Genomic DNA, 18,416 nt, shown 5'->3' with positions numbered 1-18,416 from the left:
TGAGGTTGAGAAACACTGACGTAAATATGTTGCGCACCATTAAAGTGTGAGCAGTTGGTAGCGTTGATAGGACCAAAGTGTTTTATTACTATTTGAGAATGTATGTGAGTAAAGGAATGAGTACAAAAAGGCAGATCTACACTAATTTCTCCTTTCCCATATCTTATCCTATTGTCAATAGGTTAGAAAACCCAACTCTGCAGCTCAATACAAAACAACAACTCCATCTAAATTCTCCGAGATTTTGCAGAGACCTCCTAGACCAGGGGTAGGCAACCGTGGCTCTTTATGACTCGTGGACTTCAACTCCCAGAATTCCTGAGCCAGCCATGCTGGCTCAGGAATTCTGGGAGTTGGAGTCCACGAGTCATAAAAGAGCCAAGGTTGCCTACCCCTGTCCTAGACAAACAAGAACTTTTGAGTCTCATTCCTATTTATGAAGCAGCTTATGGAAACGGTGGCTTCCTTTCCTTGTAAAGAAAGATGTGACACGGTGCACTGCAACTTGATAAATCATCAATTGGAACTGAAATTGGATGCAAACATCTTTATATTCTAAAGGTCAGAAGAGCGGGCCCTTTGGGATGTGCTGGATCAACTTACCTGAACCACAGCTGTATAATTGGCAGGCGTAAAAACAGGACTGTTATCATTCACATCAGAAATGTCCACATTGACTGTCACTGTGGCTGTCAAAGGAGGTTTACCGCTGTCTTGGGCCTGCACGACTAATGAATATCCTGAAACCTGCACAAACATTAAAAGAAAAACCTTACATTAGTTGAGAAAAGGATCCAAATCCAAACCTTCTGTCTCTCTTTTTTTTATAATCAGTCTAGAGCAGTGATGGCGAACCTTTTAGAGACCGAGTGCCCAAAAACTGTTCCTCCCCACCATCCACTCCGCCCCCACTTCACCCACAGGGCCACCCATCGCCTCCATGGCCCATCACAGCAGATCGCCCAGGCGGCCCAGCAGCGCCATAGTGGCCACACCCTCCACCTGTGCCCCGCAGCATCTGCGCACAACAGGGCATGAGGGCAGAGTCTTGTCCCCACTGCCTGGCTGCCATGTCCTTGGCTGTGCTGCTCTGCACAGGCCGTGCTTGAGGGTGACTCTCTGGGGGGGGCTGCTGGTGAGGAGGGGTCCGCATGGGGAGGCAGAACTGGGGCGATGGTGTGTGTGCCCACAGAGAGGGCTCTGAGTGACACCTCTGGCCCGTTCGCCATAGATTCGCTACCACTGGTATAGAGAGCCAGCTTGGTCCAGTGATTAACGCTCCAAGCTAGAAATCAGGAGACCGTAAGTTCAAGCCCTGCCATAACCAGGAAAACTAGCTGGATGACTTTGGGCCAGCAATTCTCTCTCAGCCCAACCCACCTCATAGGGTTGTAGTTGTGTGGAAAATTGGAGGAGGAAGGGTATGTTCACTGCCTCGGGGTTATTTGCAAAAGTAGTACAAGTGTGGTACAAATAAATAAGTATACAAAAGTTGTATAAATTTTCCAGTAGCAGAATGGATTTCACATTTTCTATTCTAAGTGAAGGGTTTTTACTGGCGCAGCAATAGTAAACAAACAAATAAACGCATGTCCAAAAAAGAGGAGATAAAGAGAAAAAAAAATAATAAAGCTTCGGTCAGCTTATAAAGCACTGTCTTCTTCACGGCTGTTTTGGCAGCGTAGGTAAGTTTTTTAAAAAAGGGGATGTAAGACTTCTTGCCCTGAATTAGTTTGTACGTTTTTCCAATAGTGTCCGTAGGCTCTATGTTTTCCACATGTTTAATTCCAATTAACTCCACATTTCTAGGAAGAGAATGATATAGGGGGATTTTTCAAATAACGACAAAGCACTGCTGAATAAGAAAGAATCAATCCTGTAATAGCTCACAAATAAGAGGAATTCAGAAGAAGCCAGGAACAAGAATGGATTGTCGGATACAGTTTTCCTATCAAGAGCTTCTGACATCTTAATTTAACCGGTCTCCAATCTCCATCCTTAGACTGGTTAAAACACTTGTTTAATTAGTTGATGTTTGCTTTATTTTCCCTTCACTTCTCTCTCTCTCTGTGTCTCTCTCTCTCCTTCTCCATTCTACTAAGGTAGAGATGACCCATTTTTAGAGTACTTTACTGATATCTGTGGAGCCTTTGGGAGCCATGCAAACGGAAAGGACTGGTGATTAGTGTGGTACCACAGCCTATAAATATATGTGCATCTGCATAATGGCATGTACATCCGCTGTTCCATGCTGCTCTCATTCTCACAGAACAGATTGTTGGGTGGTCAGATTCAGATCTTCCACAGTTCTGATCCAGACAGCTGCTTCCCCAAAAGAAATTACAACACTGTTTGCTTACATAAACAGATAAGATAGTCCTCAACCAAAGCCATTCGTTTAGTGACTGTCTGAAGTTACAGGAGCACTGAAAAAAGTGACTTATGACCGATTTTCACACTTACAACCACTATGGTCATGTGATCAAAATTCAGATGCCTGGAATGTATTTATGGAGGTTCCAGTGTCCCCGGGGGTCTTGTGATCCCCTTTTGCGACCGTCAGATAAGCAAAGTCAATGGGGAAGCCAGATTGACTTAATAACTGTCTTACTAGTTTAACAACTGCAGTGATTCACTTAACAACGGTGGCCAGAAAGGTCATTAAAATTCACTTAACAACTGTCTTGCTTAACCACAGAAATTTTGGGCTCAATTGTGGTCGTAAGTCGAGGACTACCTGTAGCCTTTGATTTATGACCAGAATGGCGCCTGCCCATCGTAATCATAAGTTGTGACAATTGTAAGATGGTCTTTTTTGTGGTGGTGGTTAAGGAAGTTCTGGTTTTCAGCAAAACTGTAGTTAAAACGTGGTCACGTGGCCACAAGCAAGTGGTCATAAATGTGGCCCTGTTGCTGAGCATCCTAAGTTCGGTCATGTGACCATGAAAAAGGAGGAACTGTGAGCATTGAAATCCAGGTTATAACTAGTCTCAAGGTAGATCCATCGTAAATTTGAACAGTTGCTAAGCGATTGGTCATAAGCCAAGGACCACCTCTATATTCGCTTCTCATCTTCCCAGCCATGCAGTTGTGATGTTTGAAAGAGCATGGTTTTATCAACTAGATCAGGGGTAGGCAACCTCGGCTCTTTTATGACTCATGGACTTCAACTCCCAGAATTCCTGAGCCAGCATGGCTCAGCTTGGAAACCTCTCCCTTTCCCCTCACCATGGCTGGCTCAGGAATTCTGGGAGTTGAAGTCCACAAGTCATAAAAGAGCCAAGGTTGCCTACCCCTGAACTAGATGATCAATTAGACAGTAGAAAAAACTGAAATAATGCAGAACATGTGGAGTCTGACTGATTGACCAAAGAATGTAACTCAGAAAACACCTTCAACAGGCTGAAGGAGAATAATCTGCTTTCTTCCTCTAGGATTCTATTAGAAAAATTCATATAGTGAAAGAATTTGATGGCCTCAAGGTGTTTTGGGTTCTGTTCCCACCATCCTCAATCATTATAAGCAAAGGCTGTGACATCCCTAGTTTTCAACAAAGAGTACCAGGTGGTCTAATACAAGTGTCTGGACTGTACTATTTGGCTTCTGAATACTGGCATTTCTGCATTTTCAGCTTCAATGTGACTCAAGTACTTTTTTAGTTTAAAAAAATCCATAAACATAATGGCTCCAGTCTATTAAAATTGCTCCTAGAGATGATGCAAACTGCACATAATGGAGTACTTAAAAAACAAACATCTAAGCATCTTACATAAGAAATTTAATATCAGCTATGATAGTTTTCAGAAGTATCTGTCCACAAAAATGCTTTCAGATATCCACAGATATCAAATATAGACTTAGGCAGCCCGATCAATTGTATTACAAGAATGGATTCCAAAATTTATTTCTAAAAACCACACCATGGCTATGGTGTTTCCTGTGATAGCTGCAGGCTTAAGCCAGCCCCGTGATCTACTGTGCCCAACAACTATCTCATACCAACAGAATGCTTGGTTTCCTAAATTTAAAATATGTAAATATTCAGAAAAAAAGAAAGGATTGCAGAAGTAAGAGGTTAAGTGTACCATTTTTTTAAAAAAAAAATCTTATATTTAAGGATACTAATTAGATGGATATAGTGCCTCGGTTCTAATTTACATGAAAGCTGGGACATGACCACTGAAGTAAAGACAAAGATAGAGAAAGCTGAAACAGCATTCTTCAAAATGAAAAAGGTCTTCTGCAGTCGCGATATAAGCCTAAGATTGAAAATCAGCTTGTCAGATATTTTTTCTATCCTGCTTTATGGAGTAGAGAGTTGGTCTCTGACAGAAGGCCACCTGAAGAGACTAGAAGCATTTGAAATGTGGATTTACAGGAGGCTGTTACATATAAGCTGGGTTGACAAGATCAGAAATGAGGAGGTGATAAGCCGCCTGGGAAAGCCAAGGGAAATCATCAAAACAATTAAAAAACAAAAGTCAGAATATTTTGGACATGTGATGCGACACCCAGAAAAATATCGCTTACTCCATTTAATCCTCCAGGGAAAGATTGAAGGCAAACGAGGTCCAGGCAGAAGAAGAACACCATGGCTTCAAAATCTAAAGGACTGGTTTGGACAAAACACAGCAGCACTTTTTTGCTGCTGATAAAAATAGGATCGCCAACATGATCGCCAACATCCAATAACGGATATGGCACAAGAAGAAGAAGAAGTGCCAGTTTGGTGTAGTAGTTAAGGCATCAGGCTAGAAACCAGTGGACCATGACTTCTAATCCTTCTTTAGGCCCAGCCAACTGAGTGACTTTGGCCCAGTCACTCTCTCTCAACCCTAGGAAAGAGGTCACGGCGAACTACTTCTAAAAAAATCTTGCCAAGAAAACTACAGGGATTTGACCTTGCAGTTGCCAGGAGTTGACACTGACTCAAAGGCCAAAAAAAAAGAAAGAAAGAAAGAAAAAAGAACAGAATAAAATAATGATTGTAATGCTCCTTATATGGTTAATGATTGTAAACTCCTGATATACATAAATCTATGTGAAGATCTTCACCCTGATGTCCTAGCTTTTGGGCAAGAAGCAGACTTCTTGCCTAATATGACTTTAAGAAGACAATCTAGACATTAATGGTGCTTACTTTGTTTATTGGGATGTATCCCCACTGGCTTCAGTTTCTATAAAAGCATTGGTTACCCAACCCTGCATTATTCTATGTCACTATTCACCAGAGCACCAGAGGGAAGGACGAGAAACAACGGGTGGAAGCTGATGAAAGAAGCAACCTGGAATTAAGGAGAAACTCCCTGACAGTGAGGGCAATCAACCAGTGGAACAGCTTGCCTCCAGAAATTGTGGGCGCTCCATCACTGGAGATTTTTAAGAAGAGACTAGACATTCACCTGTCTGAGATGGTATAGGTCCTCCTGCTTGAATAGGGGGCTGGATTAGAAGACATCCAAGGTCCCTTCCAGCTCTATTCTATTCTATATAAGTTCATCCTCAACTGTTCACAGGTTTCTGCAGGTAGCAGCTACAGAGTTATTGAGAATAGTCAATTACACACTTGATGAAATTATAGGTAGTCTTTGAGTTACAAGCATTTGTTTAGCAACCATTTGAAGTTACAACAGCACTGGGAAAAGTGACTTATGACCTGTCCTCACACTTATGACCCACTGCAGCATCCCGATGGTTACAGATCAAAATTTGGGTGGTTGGCAAACAACATGTATTTATGATGGTTGTAGTGTCTCAGGGTCATGTGATCGCCATTGGTGAACCTTCCCAGTCAGCTTCCCACAAGCGAAGTAAATGGGGGAAGTCGGATTTGTTTAACGAGCGCATGATTCATTAGAATCAAGATCACATGAAGTGTTAATGCCATTTTACAATGCCTTGGTAAGGCCACACTTGGAATAGTGCATTTAATTTTGGTCACCACGATGTAAAAAAGATGTTGAGACTCTAGAAAGAGTGCAGAGAAGAGCAACAAAGATGATCAGGGGACTGGAGGCTAAAACTTCTAAGGAACAGTTGCTGGAATTGGGTATGTCTAGTTTAAGGAAGAGAAGGAAGAGGGGGGACATGACAGCAGTGTTCCAATATCTCAGGGGCTGCCACAAAGAAGAGGGAGTCAAGCTATTTTCCAAAGTGTCTGAAGGCAGGACAAGAAGCAACGGATGGAAACTAATCAAAGGGAGAAGCAACCTAGAATTAAGGAGAAACTTCCTGACAGTTAGAACAATTAACCAGTGGAACAACCTGCCTCCAAAAGCTGTGAATGCTCCAACACTGGAGGTTTTTAAGAAGAGACTGGACAACCATTTGTCTGTAATGGTATAGGGCAGTGGTGGCAAACCTATGGCACGGGTGCCAGAGGTGGCACTCGGAGCCCTCTGTGGGCACACATACCGTTGCCCCAGCCTTGCCTCCGCCCATGACCCCCTCCTCACCAACAGCCTCCCTGGAGGAGAATCGCCTCTGAGTGTGGCCTACGGGGAGCAGCGCAGTCAAGGACATGGCAGCCAGGCAGCGTAGACAAGACTCTGCCCTCATGCCCCATCATGCACAGTTGATGCTGCGGGGCATGGACAGAGGGCGTGGCCACCGTGGCACTGTTGGGCTGCCTGGGCGATCTGCGATGGGCCCTGGAGGCGGTGAGTGGCCCTGCGGGCAGGCAGGATGGGGTGGGGCAGGGGCGGGGCCAGTTTTGGGGCACTCAGTCTCTAAAAGGTTTGCCATCACTAATATAGGGCAGGAGGTTGGACGAGATAGCTCCAGGGTCCCTTCCAACTTTATTTTTTATTACTATTACTATTACTGTTGTTGCTGTTATTATTATTATTATTGTTGTTATTATTATTATTGTTAACCACCGCAGTGATTCACTTAACAACTGTAGCAAAAAAGGCTGTAAAACTGGACATAACTCATTTAACAACTGCTGTGCTTGGCAACAGAAATTCTCATCCCAGTTGTGGTTATAAGTTGGGGTCTACCTTTACTTTTGTAAAACATGTATGATGGACAAGTGGGGGAAGCGGTGTGGGTGGAGTACAGGATGATGGGCCAACTACCTATTTCTAAGGCAAAAATATGCTCTGGAACATGCAGGGCTATGAGCATCTTACATCACCTTAAAGCAATATTGGGATGCCACACTGATGTTGTGTGCAATTCTGTAATGGTTGTCATTTGAATCTATATTCTGATGTATAAATGTGCTGCCCATGTTGGTGGTCATTTGAATCTATATTCATATATATGTATGTATGTACGTATGCATGCGTGTGTGTGTTTATTTAATGTGCCACCCAACTTATCCAGAGATGTGTGCAATTAGGGCTTGTAAAATTCAAGGCTTCATTCCAAACTGCCAGACTTCTGTGTTGGAGGTTTTGCTGAAATCTCACTGAATTTCAGTGCAACTGCTTAATTCTTCCTCAAGATTTTTCCCACAGTCCACAGATGGCAGCAGATCCACCCACCCCTCTGCTTTGTCTGCCTGCTGCTGGCAAACTATTTATAATGGTGAGTCAAATATTGATAGCTCCAGCTGGCTGTGATACTAATATGGGAAGTATGTTTTTTCTTTTGCATTAAGCAGCCTTGAGGCAAATAGAGCATTTTTTCCCCCCAAGTGGAGATATTTTTCCTCTTTCAAGAAAACATAGCCTCCAGCTGAACTTGGTGGATCTCTGAAATGTTAAATATGGCTGGCCTGGATTAGTACATGGACATGCCAGGACTGCAGAGTAAATTGATAAACACCATTATTACTTTATCTTCATCATCTTCATCATAATCATAATAAAGTTGGAAGAGACTTTGGAGGTCATCTAGTCCAACCCTTTGCTCAGACAGGAAACCCTATACCATCATCAAGAACCACTTCTATGCTGTTTGAAAGACAATTAGTTGGATGTGTACATGTCATCTTCTATGAGAACTGTCAGAATCCAATTATATTTCATCTTTAATTATCAAATATAGAAACTCCCAATTCTGCCTTCTCTGGATTCTGCCATAAGAGGGAGAGAAGGGGGAGAACAAAGGAGCTTTATGGCCCTCACTTCCTTCAGTATACTTCTAAGGAGCTGAATGCTGAATGTGTGTTTATTGTAACCTCAAAGCGTTAGCACCAAAGAACCTTACCATAACAAAGAAGGGTATCTGCCTTTCATATAGTTTATCTGAAGTCTCCATCCAGACGGAAGAAAGAAAAAAGGGGGTGGAATTGTGATACCTGAAACTATCACTGGAAGGGGGGTTGATTGGGTGGGACTACTGGGGAACCCCTTAAAACCTTGAATGGGAGGGCTTGGACCCCAAGTCCTGTCTAGCACGCCTGCAACCACTTCTTCTTAATAAAGGATTCCTGTTGGAAGAATTATTCCAAGAGTTCTGTCTTCTTAAGATGCAAAGTGGGGTGGGTCCTTACATTAGACAGGACTTGCAAAATTAATCCACCTGGAAGGGAGACCCTTGCCGGGGGATTTTGCAAAAATTTACCATGTCAGACAATGGAGCAAGAGAGGGGGAAAACTCCCTGGAAAGAGAGCCGCTGACCCAGTTGGAACCTTGCCAGATGTTGGGATCCGAGAGGCCAGATTCCTCAGGAGAAGAAGTGGTGGAGACACAGGACCACAAGCCTCGCTGGTCGATGGGCGTTGGAAAGAAAAGTGAGTGGGGAAAGGAATCAAGAAAGGTGACCCTGAGACGGGGGACCAAGCAACCAGAATGGAAGCAGGAGATGGAGAAATCCTGCACGCAAGTGAAGAGGGAGGAAGCTGGGCACCGTACTCAGACTGGATCCTAGAGAAAGCTATTGACTGATGAAGAGAACTCTCAGCTCCCTAGGAGAGGAGAATCCTGAGCCCTACGGCCGCCCCAGCTCCTGGAGCCGCAAAGGAAGAAACACCGAGGGGGACGTGGAACCTGCAACCCCGGGGACAGCTACTGATCCAGTAGCCCCCACCCCCTACCTGGACCACAGATGGCAACCTGGACGGAAGACATTACCACCAACAACGGAGGCACCGATCCATTCCAAGACGTCCACCGTTGGAGGTGAAATTCAAAGGGGAGCCAACACACTTGGGGTTTTTCCTAACCCAAGTCCTCAGCTACATGGAGGAATATGGGCAGGACATTCCCAGCGACAAAGCCCGCATCCGGATCGTGCAATCTGCCCTGGATGGACCGGCTGCAGATTGGGTGGTGAACTTGCATGACTCCAATGCCCCAGAACTCAGTAACTTCAACCGTTTCATGTCCTCTTTGAGAAGACGATTTGAAGACCCCCTGGCTGATCGCAAAGCCCGTGAAAGGATAAAAACGATGAGGCAAGGCAAACGCCCGGTGGCTGAATATACACAAGAATTCCGGGCCATTGCCAGCAAACTGAATTGGCCAGAAGACATCCTCCTTAGCCATTTCAAAGACGGACTAAACTATGATCTATATGATGCTTGCCTGCCCCGAGGGGACCCACACCGACTTGAGGAATGGTACGTCTTGGCAGAGGAAGCAGAGATCGACATATTGAAGAGGCACCGCCGAGGAAAACAATGGAGCCGCCCCCCGCCTGAGCTGACACACGAACCGGTGAAATCATCGGCTACAGCCAAGAAGCAAATGGGGTGTTTCAAGTCGGAAGAGAAGGGCATCGAGCTGTAGAATGCCGCTCAAAGGCCCCCCAGCACAACCCAGACAGATCCCCAATCAACAAATCTGGAAAGTCTTCAGCTAAGCCAAAAGAAACGGCCATGAGAATGATGGAAATTGCAGAACCCCCCACTTCTGCTCACCAAGGGGAAAGAACTCCAGCCTACACCACAGGGCCGGTGGATGCCTCAGATGACAGCTCGGAGGGCGAACCCCTGGTAAGTGGATGCATCACACCCATCTTCAAAACAGTGACTATATTAATCCCCCCCATGCCCGAAGCTGTGAAGGTGAAAGCCTTAATAGACTCTTGCTGCACCCGCTGCCTCATTAGCCCAACACTAGTGGGGAATCTGGGCATCCCATCCAGGAGACTGGAACAACCAATCTCATTTGGCCAGTTAGATGGATCCATAGCAGGGGGGGGGGTGCCAGCTACCCTAGCCACTCTACCAATACACCTCTCCCTGGGCAAACATGAAGAGGACATAACGTTTGTGGTGACCCCAGGTATGGAATGCCCAATGATTCTAGGGATGGAATGGTTGAAAAAATGGAACCCCTGGGTAAATTGGAGGACGACAGAAATCAAATTCCCGAAGGGGGACCCTATGGACTTAAAACCCCAAGGGAGTCTACCAGAATCAAGAATAGAAAAAGCATCCATAGGAGAGGAAAAAAGATTAACAGAAATACAAGAGGAATATAGAGACCTTGCTGAAGTCTTCAGTGAGGAGAGGGCGAATGAGCTTCCCCCCCACCGACCCACAGACTGTACCATTGAATTCAAGCCTGGGGCAAAACTCCCGAAGCCCAGATTATACTCCATGAGCCCAAAGGAGAAGGAGGAAATGGAAAGATTTATAAAAAAAAACCTAGAGAGAGGTTTCATTGAGCCAGCCAAGCCTAAAGTGGCTGCCCCGGTCCTTTTTAGAGAGAAGAAGGATGGCTCCTTACGTTTATGCGTGGATTATAGGGCCCTGAATACAATCAGTGAAAGCAACCTATACTCTCTGCCCCTCATGAAAGACATGCTGTCACACCTATCGAAAGGGAAAATTTTTTTCTAAACTAGACCTAAGGGAAGCTTACTACCACATGAGAATTAAGGAAGGGGACGAATGGAAGACTGCATTTAACTGCCCCATGGGGTGCTATCAATTCAAAGTCTTGCCATTTGGATTACAAGGGGGGCCTGCAGTCTTTATGCAATTAATCAATGACGTTCTAAGGGAGCACCTGTTTAAGGGGGTCCTTGTTTACTTGGACGACATTCTTATCTTTACTGAAACAAAAGAGGAACACGTAACCTTGTCAGAGCGGTTTTAAAGAAGCTGCGAGCCGCCCACCTATATGCCAAACTCTCAAAATGCGAATTCCACCAGGAAAGGATAGACTACCTAGGCTATCGCATATCCCCACAGGGCATTGAAATGGACCCAGAGAAGGTCAAAGCAGTATTAGATTGGGCACCACCTCGCACAAGAAAGCAACTACAAAGTTTCCTGGGCTTTGCAAACTTTTACCGCCAATTCATCCCCTCATTTGCCCAGATAGCCTTGCCCCTCACTAACTTACTAAAAACGAAGGGAGCATCCTCAGTAAAACCTAGCCAGCCACTAACATGGACAATGGAGTGCCAAGCAGCGTTTGAGAGACTAAAGAGACTTTTTTCTGCCGAACCAATACTAAGGCACCCAGACATGGACAAGCCCTTCGTAATACAGGCAGATGCAAGTGATGTGGCAGTGGGGGCTGTGCTATTACAAGTGTCACATGTTCCGACTAATGAAGCACTTCAAAGAACTTTCAGGCATGTTTCCTAAAGTCTTTATTTGCAGAGCTACAAATTTTGCCGGTCACCATGTTGGACTGGTTATGCCAGAATCTGAACTTCCTGTCACTGGCATCAAGCTTTCCTTGCTCAACCCCTCCCTTCTCATGCAGTCACAGGTCACATTATCCAATTAGTGAGAAGGTCAAATGTTTACTTCCTCTTTCTTTCCCGGGCTTTTTTCCCCCGCCCAGTCTAAGCTAAGTATTAACCCAATAAATGCCAGACAGTTTTGCATATTGTCAAAGCAAGAATATACAGTATTTGCAGCATTGACATCCAGCCCCCCTTACAAGAAGGACAGAACCTGTAAAGTAAACAAAAGCATATGTTAAGGGTTATCTTTCGGTTTGTTGGGGTGTTTCACATGAAACCTTTTGATCAATCTGTCAGCGTTCACTTCACTAGATTTCACCCAGGTGGCTTCAGACAATGGGTATCCCTTCCATTGTACCAAGTACTGTAATTTCCCCTACTTTCAGGTAGGTCCACTATAAGGTCCATAGCTATTTCTTCCCAAGGTTGAGAAGGGTCTGTCACGGGTTGCAGTAGCCCAGGAGTTTTTCCTGGGATTCTTTTCGTTGTGGCACATACAGTACAACTTTTTACAAAGTCTTCCACATCCTTTTTCAGCCCCGGCCACCAAAATTGCCGGCGGGTGAGGTGTAGGGTTTTCAAATATCCAAAGTGTCCAGCCTGCTTTACATTGTGGCTGTGTTTGAGAGCATTTAGACGGAGCGCTTCTGGCAAATATAACTTCCCCCCTTTGTAAGCCAAGCCATCCCTGCATGTTAGGGACGCTTGATTATCTTTGAACCATTGGTCAGTGAGGAGCTCTCGTTTTATTTTCTTCACTCCAGGGTCATCCGGATTGGGGACCCTGCGAGGTGTAAGTTGAGTGACAGTTTGTGGATTGGGAATAATTGCCTCGTTAACCTGCTCTCTCACTTTTGTACTGGGGTAACCGGGATAGCGCATCAGCTAGAAAGTTCTTTCCTCCTGGTATGTACTTTAGAGTGAAGTTGAAGCGGTTAAAGTACTGTGCCCACCGTACTTGCTTTGGTGACAATTTGCGAGGAGTTTTCAGTGCCTCTAGGTTCTTGTGATCAGTCCATACCTCAAATGGCACCTTGCTCCCTTCTAGATAGTGTCGCCAGTTCAATAGCGCCCACCTAATTGCGAAGGCCTCTTTTTCCCAGATTGCCCATCTTCGCTCGCTCTCAGTGAATTTCTTAGAGGTGTAGGCACAGGGTTGCAGGATCCCATTTTTGTTCTTTTGAAGTAACACTGCTCCAACCGCCACATCGCTGGCGTCGGCTTGAATCACAAAGGGGTCCCCTGGGCAGGGGTGCTTTAGAACCGGTTCAGCGGCAAATAGTCTCTTTAAATTCTCAAAAGCTGTTTGACAGCTCATTGTCCATGCTAGTGGTTGGCCCGGTCATGGCTTCCCTCCTCCTTTGCCTGTTTTGAGTAGTTCTGTAAGAGGAAGGGCAATCTCGGCAAAAGAAGGGATGAATTGACGATAAAAGTTGGCAAAACCCAGAAAGCTTTGGAGCTGTTTGCGAGTCCTTGGGGGTTGCCATTCGATTATAGTTTTTACCTTGGCCAGATCCATTTCAATACCCTCATTGGAAATTCGGTAGCCAAGATAGTCTAATTGGGTTCGGTGAAATTCACATTTTGACAATTTGACATAAAGCTTGGCATTCAATAGTTTCTTTAACACTTCTCTCACTAGCTTTATGTGATCATTCATGTTTGTGCTGCTTTTGAAGTCTTCGCTCTCAGCTGGGAAATCTGCCAAATTTCTCTCTCCCCCAGCTTGCTGGCTGTCGCTTTCCCCCCCGGGGAAACTGCTGCAGCTACGGGGCTGGTTTCAGGCAATCTTTCTTTCTCCATGATGAGATCTCCCCCGAAACTTTGCCAGCTCCTTCCAGGCATAGAAGCAGCTGTTGATAGATCGGGACGTAGATCGTTTGAAAAAAGTTCAGATTCTGGCATGATGTCACATGTTCCGACTAATGAAGCACTTCAAAGAACTTTCAGGCATGTTTCCTAAAGTCTTTATTTGCAGAGCTACAAATTTTGCCGGTCACCATGTTGGACTGGTTATGCCAGAATCTGAACTTCCTGTCACTGGCATCAAGCTTTCCTTGCTCAACCCCTCCCTTCTCATGCAGTCACAGGTCACATTATCCAATTAGTGAGAAGGTCAAACGTTTACTTCCTCTTTCTTTCCCGGGCTTTTTTCCCCCGCCCAGTCTAAGCTAAGTATTAACCCAATAAATGCCAGACAGTTTTGCATATTGTCAAAGCAAGAATATACAGTATTTGCAGCATTGACAAATGCAATGCAGTATTGCAACCTGGTGCATATACATGCAAGAAACTCACGGAAACAGAACAGCGCTGGCCCGTATGGGAGAAGGAGGCTTATGGGATACGTTGGGCATTACTCACGTGGCGACAGTTCCTGGAAGGCAACAAAATCCCCTTCCAGGTGTGGACTGATCACAAAAATTTAGAAGCCCTGAACACTTCCAGGAAACTCAATCCCAAACAAGCCCGCTGGTCCCAGCATTTTCACCAGTTCCAATTTAAGCTCAAACATTTACCAGGAAGAAAGAACTTCCTGGCAGATGCACTATCTCGCATGCCCCAATATAACAGCGCACGAACCACAGACTCTAGGCCAATAATGGCAGAGTCACAACTGGCAGCACCAGTAACCACAAGAACCCAAGCCAAAATAAAACCACAACTGGACAGCCAAACTGGACTTGAATTCAGAAAAAGTTTGGAAACAGATGGATGGTTCCAGAAAAACAAAAATGTGTGCACAATGAGAGCCGGGTTGCCTTGGGTAGGGGAAAAGTTATATATACCAACAATCCAAAGAGTCACTTTCATGCAGCTTTGCCATGACACAAAATCAGCAGGGCATTTTGGATTTGTAAAAACTTTACACTTAATTAAACGGCAATTTTGGTGGCCATCCATGAAAAAGGACATTGAAAGTTATATAGCCAGTTGTCCCAAATGTGCCACGGCAAAGAGGTTGCAAGGGAAATTGCCAGGACTATTGCAAACAGTGGCAAGTCCCTCAGCCCCCTGGAGAGAAATAGCCATGGATTTTATAGTGGAATTGCCAGAAAGCAATGGGAATACTGTGGTTTGGACGGTCACGGACTTGTTTTCCAAACAGGTGCATTTTATCCCTTGCCAAAAGATTCCCACTGCAAAAGCCTTAGCAAAACTTTTCATCCAACACATTTACAGATTGCATGGGGCACCCCAACGCATCATCTCTGACCGGGGGGTGCAATTTACGTCTGCATTTTGGAAGGAATTTTTATCCCTCTTAGGAACCACTCAGGGACTGACATCTAGCCACCACCCTCAAGGAAATGGGGGGGCTGAAAAAATGAACTCAGTACTTAAGCAATATTTAAGATGTTTTCTTAGTTTCCAGCAGACCGAGTGGGCGGACTTACTCCCCTTTGCAGAAGTTGCCTACAATAATGCAGTCCACTCCAGCACAGGTTACACTCCTTTTCAAATAGCCACCGGTCAAAGTTTCAACCCCATGCCAGAATTAACCCCAAACGAACCAACGATCCCTTCGCTGAAAGAATGGATGGAGAAACTACAGAACACCTGGCCAATAGTCAGAAAAGCACTAGATGAAGCTAGGCAGGCATACAAAACACAAGCCGATAAAAAAAGGGTTGAGCCTACACCATTCATTATAGGAGAAATGGTGTACTTATCTACAAAATACCTAAAGTCCCTACAGCCCTGTAAAAAACTTGGACCAAAATATATAGGACCTTTTCCAATTAAAAGAATCATAAATCCAGTAACAGTAGAATTAGAATTACCCAAAAATCTCAGGCAAATACACCCAATTTTTCATTGCAGCTTGCTGAAAAGAGAGCATCAGTCACCTCTACGGCCAAAAATCCCCCCACCACCACCTCCACTCATGGTGGAGGGTGAACAACACTTTGAAATAAAGGAAATCCTTGATTCTAGGAGATATCATGGAGCAACTCAATACCTAGTTGCCTGGAAACACCTCCCTCCCTCACAAAACGAGTGGGTCCATAAACGTCATGTCAGAGCCCCGAAGCTATTGAAGAAGTTTCACACAGAGTATCCTAACAAGCCTGACTAAATTTTATACTTGTTGTGTTTTCTTTCAGGTGGATCTCTCTTATTTTTAAGAGGGGCCGGATGTCAGAATCCAATTATATTTCATCTTTAATTATCAAATATAGAAACTCCAATTCTGCCTTCTCTGGATTCTGCCATAAGAGGGAGAGAAGGGGGAGAACAAAGGGGCTTTATGGCCCTCACTTCCTTCAGTATACTTCTAAGGAGCTGAATGCTGAATGTGTGTTTATTGTAACCACAAAGCGTTAGCACCAAAGAACCTTACCATAACAAAGAAGGGTATCTGCCTTTCATGTAGTTTATCTGAAGTCTCCATCCAGATGGAAGAAAGAAAAAAAGGGGTGGAATTGTGATACCTGAAACTATCACTGGAAGGGGGGTTGATTGGGTGGGACTACTGGGGAACCCCTTAAAACCTTGAATGGGAGGGCTTGGACCCCAAGTCCTGTCTAGCACGCCTGCAACCACTTCTTCTTAATAAAGGATTCCTGTTGGAAGAATTATTCCAAGAGTTCTGTCTTCTTAAGATGCAAAGTGGGGTGGGTCCTTACAAGAATGAAGCTTTACAGATAATCCCCAATTTACGACCATTTGTTTAGTGACCAAGTTACACACAACACTGAAAAAAAGTGACTTATGACCCTTCTGCACACTTACAACCGTTGCAGCATCCCCAGGGTCACGGGATCAAAATCTGGATGCTTGGCAACTGACATGTATTTATGACAGTTGCAGTTCCCATAAACGTCTGTGGAGATTCTCAGTCAGTCATCCAGGATTTATATTCCATTCCCTTGTTGTCCCAAAGGTGCTTTTTCAAGAGGCAACTGGACTTTCTTGTTTTTTCTTTGAAGATGTTTCGCTTCTCATCCAAGAAGCTTCTTCAACTCTGACTGGATGATGGGGAATGGAAGGATTTATACTCCTTCTACCATCCAGTCAGAGCTGAAGAAGCTTCTTGGATGAGAAGTGAAACGTCTTCAAAGAAAAAACAAGAAAGTCCAGCTGCCTTCTGAAAAAGCACCTTTGGGACAGTGTCCAATAAATACACTGACATGTATTTATGATGGCTGCAGTGTCTCAGGATCATGTGGTCAACTTTTGGATCCTCTGACAAGAAAAATCAATGGGGAAGCCAGATTCACTCAACAACCATGTTACTAACTTAACAACTGCAGGGATTCACTTAACAACTGTGCCAAGAAAAGTCGTAAGATGGGGCTAAACAAATAGAATAGAATAGAGTAGAGTAGACTAGATTAGAATACAGCAGAATAGAATAGAATACAATAGAACAGAACAGAATACAGTAGAATAGAACAGAATAGAATACAGTAGAACAGAACAGAACGGAACAGGGTAGGGTAGGGTAGGGTAGGGTAGGGTAAGATAGGATAGGATAGGATAGGATAGGATAGGATAGGATAGAATAGAATAGAATAGAATAGGGAGTGGAACAGAATATGGAATGGAATAGAATGGAATACAGTAGAATAGAATAGAATAGAATAGAATAGAATAGAATAGAATAGAGTAGAGTAGAGTAGAGTAGGATAGGGTAGGATAGAATAGAATAGAATAGGGAATGGAACAGAATATGGAATAGAATGGAATATAGTAGAATAGAATAGAGTAGAGTAGAGTAGAGTAGGGTAGGGTAGGGTAGGGTAGGGTACGGTAGGATAGAATAGAATAGAATAGAATAGAATAGAATAGAATAGAATAGAATAGAATAGAGCTGGAAGGGACCTTGGAGGTCTTCTAGTCCAGCCCCCTAATCATTGTTTTGCTTACCAACAGAACGTTTGGAGTCAACTGTGGTCATGTCGAGAACTACCTACCCTTTTCCCTGGCAAGATTCAGTTCTGTGAAAAAAAGTGATATCCTTTTCTGATGATTTTAGTCTGGTTTTCCACATCATGTTGGCATTGTGTGGTTGGAAGATTTGTTCTTCAAGGAGGCTTATTTGGCGCGATCAACAATGCAGATGAATTAGGGGATGAAATGGACTTTATGCAGCAATAAACTTCATTTTGGCACAATACCGTAGTCCTGCATCTATGTTAACTGTATGCTAATGTCTATTGCATTAGGACTGTCAAATTAGGGATGGACGCAACCAAAGGCCTCCCCACTGTACATTGCAGGATATAGATTTTAGTACCTCTTTGGCACCATCTGGTGCTTATCTGGTGTTTTGCAGCTAGATCAGTTTGCTGTCTTGGACATTCAGTTTGCATAATCGTGGTCTTCCTCCAACACTCAGATAAACCTGGAACCTTTTGGTCTTCTTAAACTTCTTGCCTCAACTCAGATAAATTACAGTGTTACACTGATTTAGAGTGGAGCTGTAACTTATTGGTGGCTAACACATTTTTTAGAACCATCTGGCAGTTTGGCATGCAGATCCAAGTGAAGGTGATAGCAGCTGAAGGTGGGACAATTATGAATACTAGTTTAAAATTAGTAGCAGCCATTCCTCTTCCATCCTCCCTCTTTTTTCTCTACTTTTTCCACATGGCTCTCTGGCATGCTACTGAGTAGGCTGCCAAACTAAACTGACATCATGCTTAAAATTATAAACCGGTAGCTCTTAGAGAACATTTAGAATGAGGCCAAAGAGGCATAGAACTTTGATTCCTGGTTTACAGTACCAGCTTGTTTCCCTAAACCAGTGTTTCCCAACCTTGACCATTTTAAGGCATGTGGACTTCAACTCCCAGAATTCCACAACAGC

At 44.2% G+C, this 18,416-nt stretch overlaps 1 protein-coding gene across 12 annotated transcripts in view; it reads right to left on the bottom strand.

Annotated features, from left to right (window-relative positions):
* FAT3 (FAT atypical cadherin 3) overlaps positions 1-18,416 on the bottom strand; it is a 550,618-nt gene that overhangs the window by 75,469 nt on the left and 456,733 nt on the right. For all 12 annotated transcript variants that reach the window (XM_039325844.1, XM_039325847.1, XM_039325850.1 and 9 more), the window contains one exon: positions 604-747. In XM_039325844.1, the coding sequence (XP_039181778.1) occupies positions 604-747 (144 nt within the window). The remainder of the gene's footprint in view (positions 1-603; positions 748-18,416) is intronic.

Source organism: Crotalus tigris, unplaced genomic scaffold, assembly GCF_016545835.1.
Source record: "Crotalus tigris isolate CLP2741 ecotype Arizona unplaced genomic scaffold, ASM1654583v1 scf7180000024339.11422700, whole genome shotgun sequence".
Classification (NCBI taxonomy): Eukaryota; Metazoa; Chordata; class Lepidosauria; order Squamata; family Viperidae; genus Crotalus; species Crotalus tigris.
The sequence above is the reverse complement of the archived record's forward strand: the minus strand, read 5'-3'. Positions and strand labels throughout refer to the sequence as shown.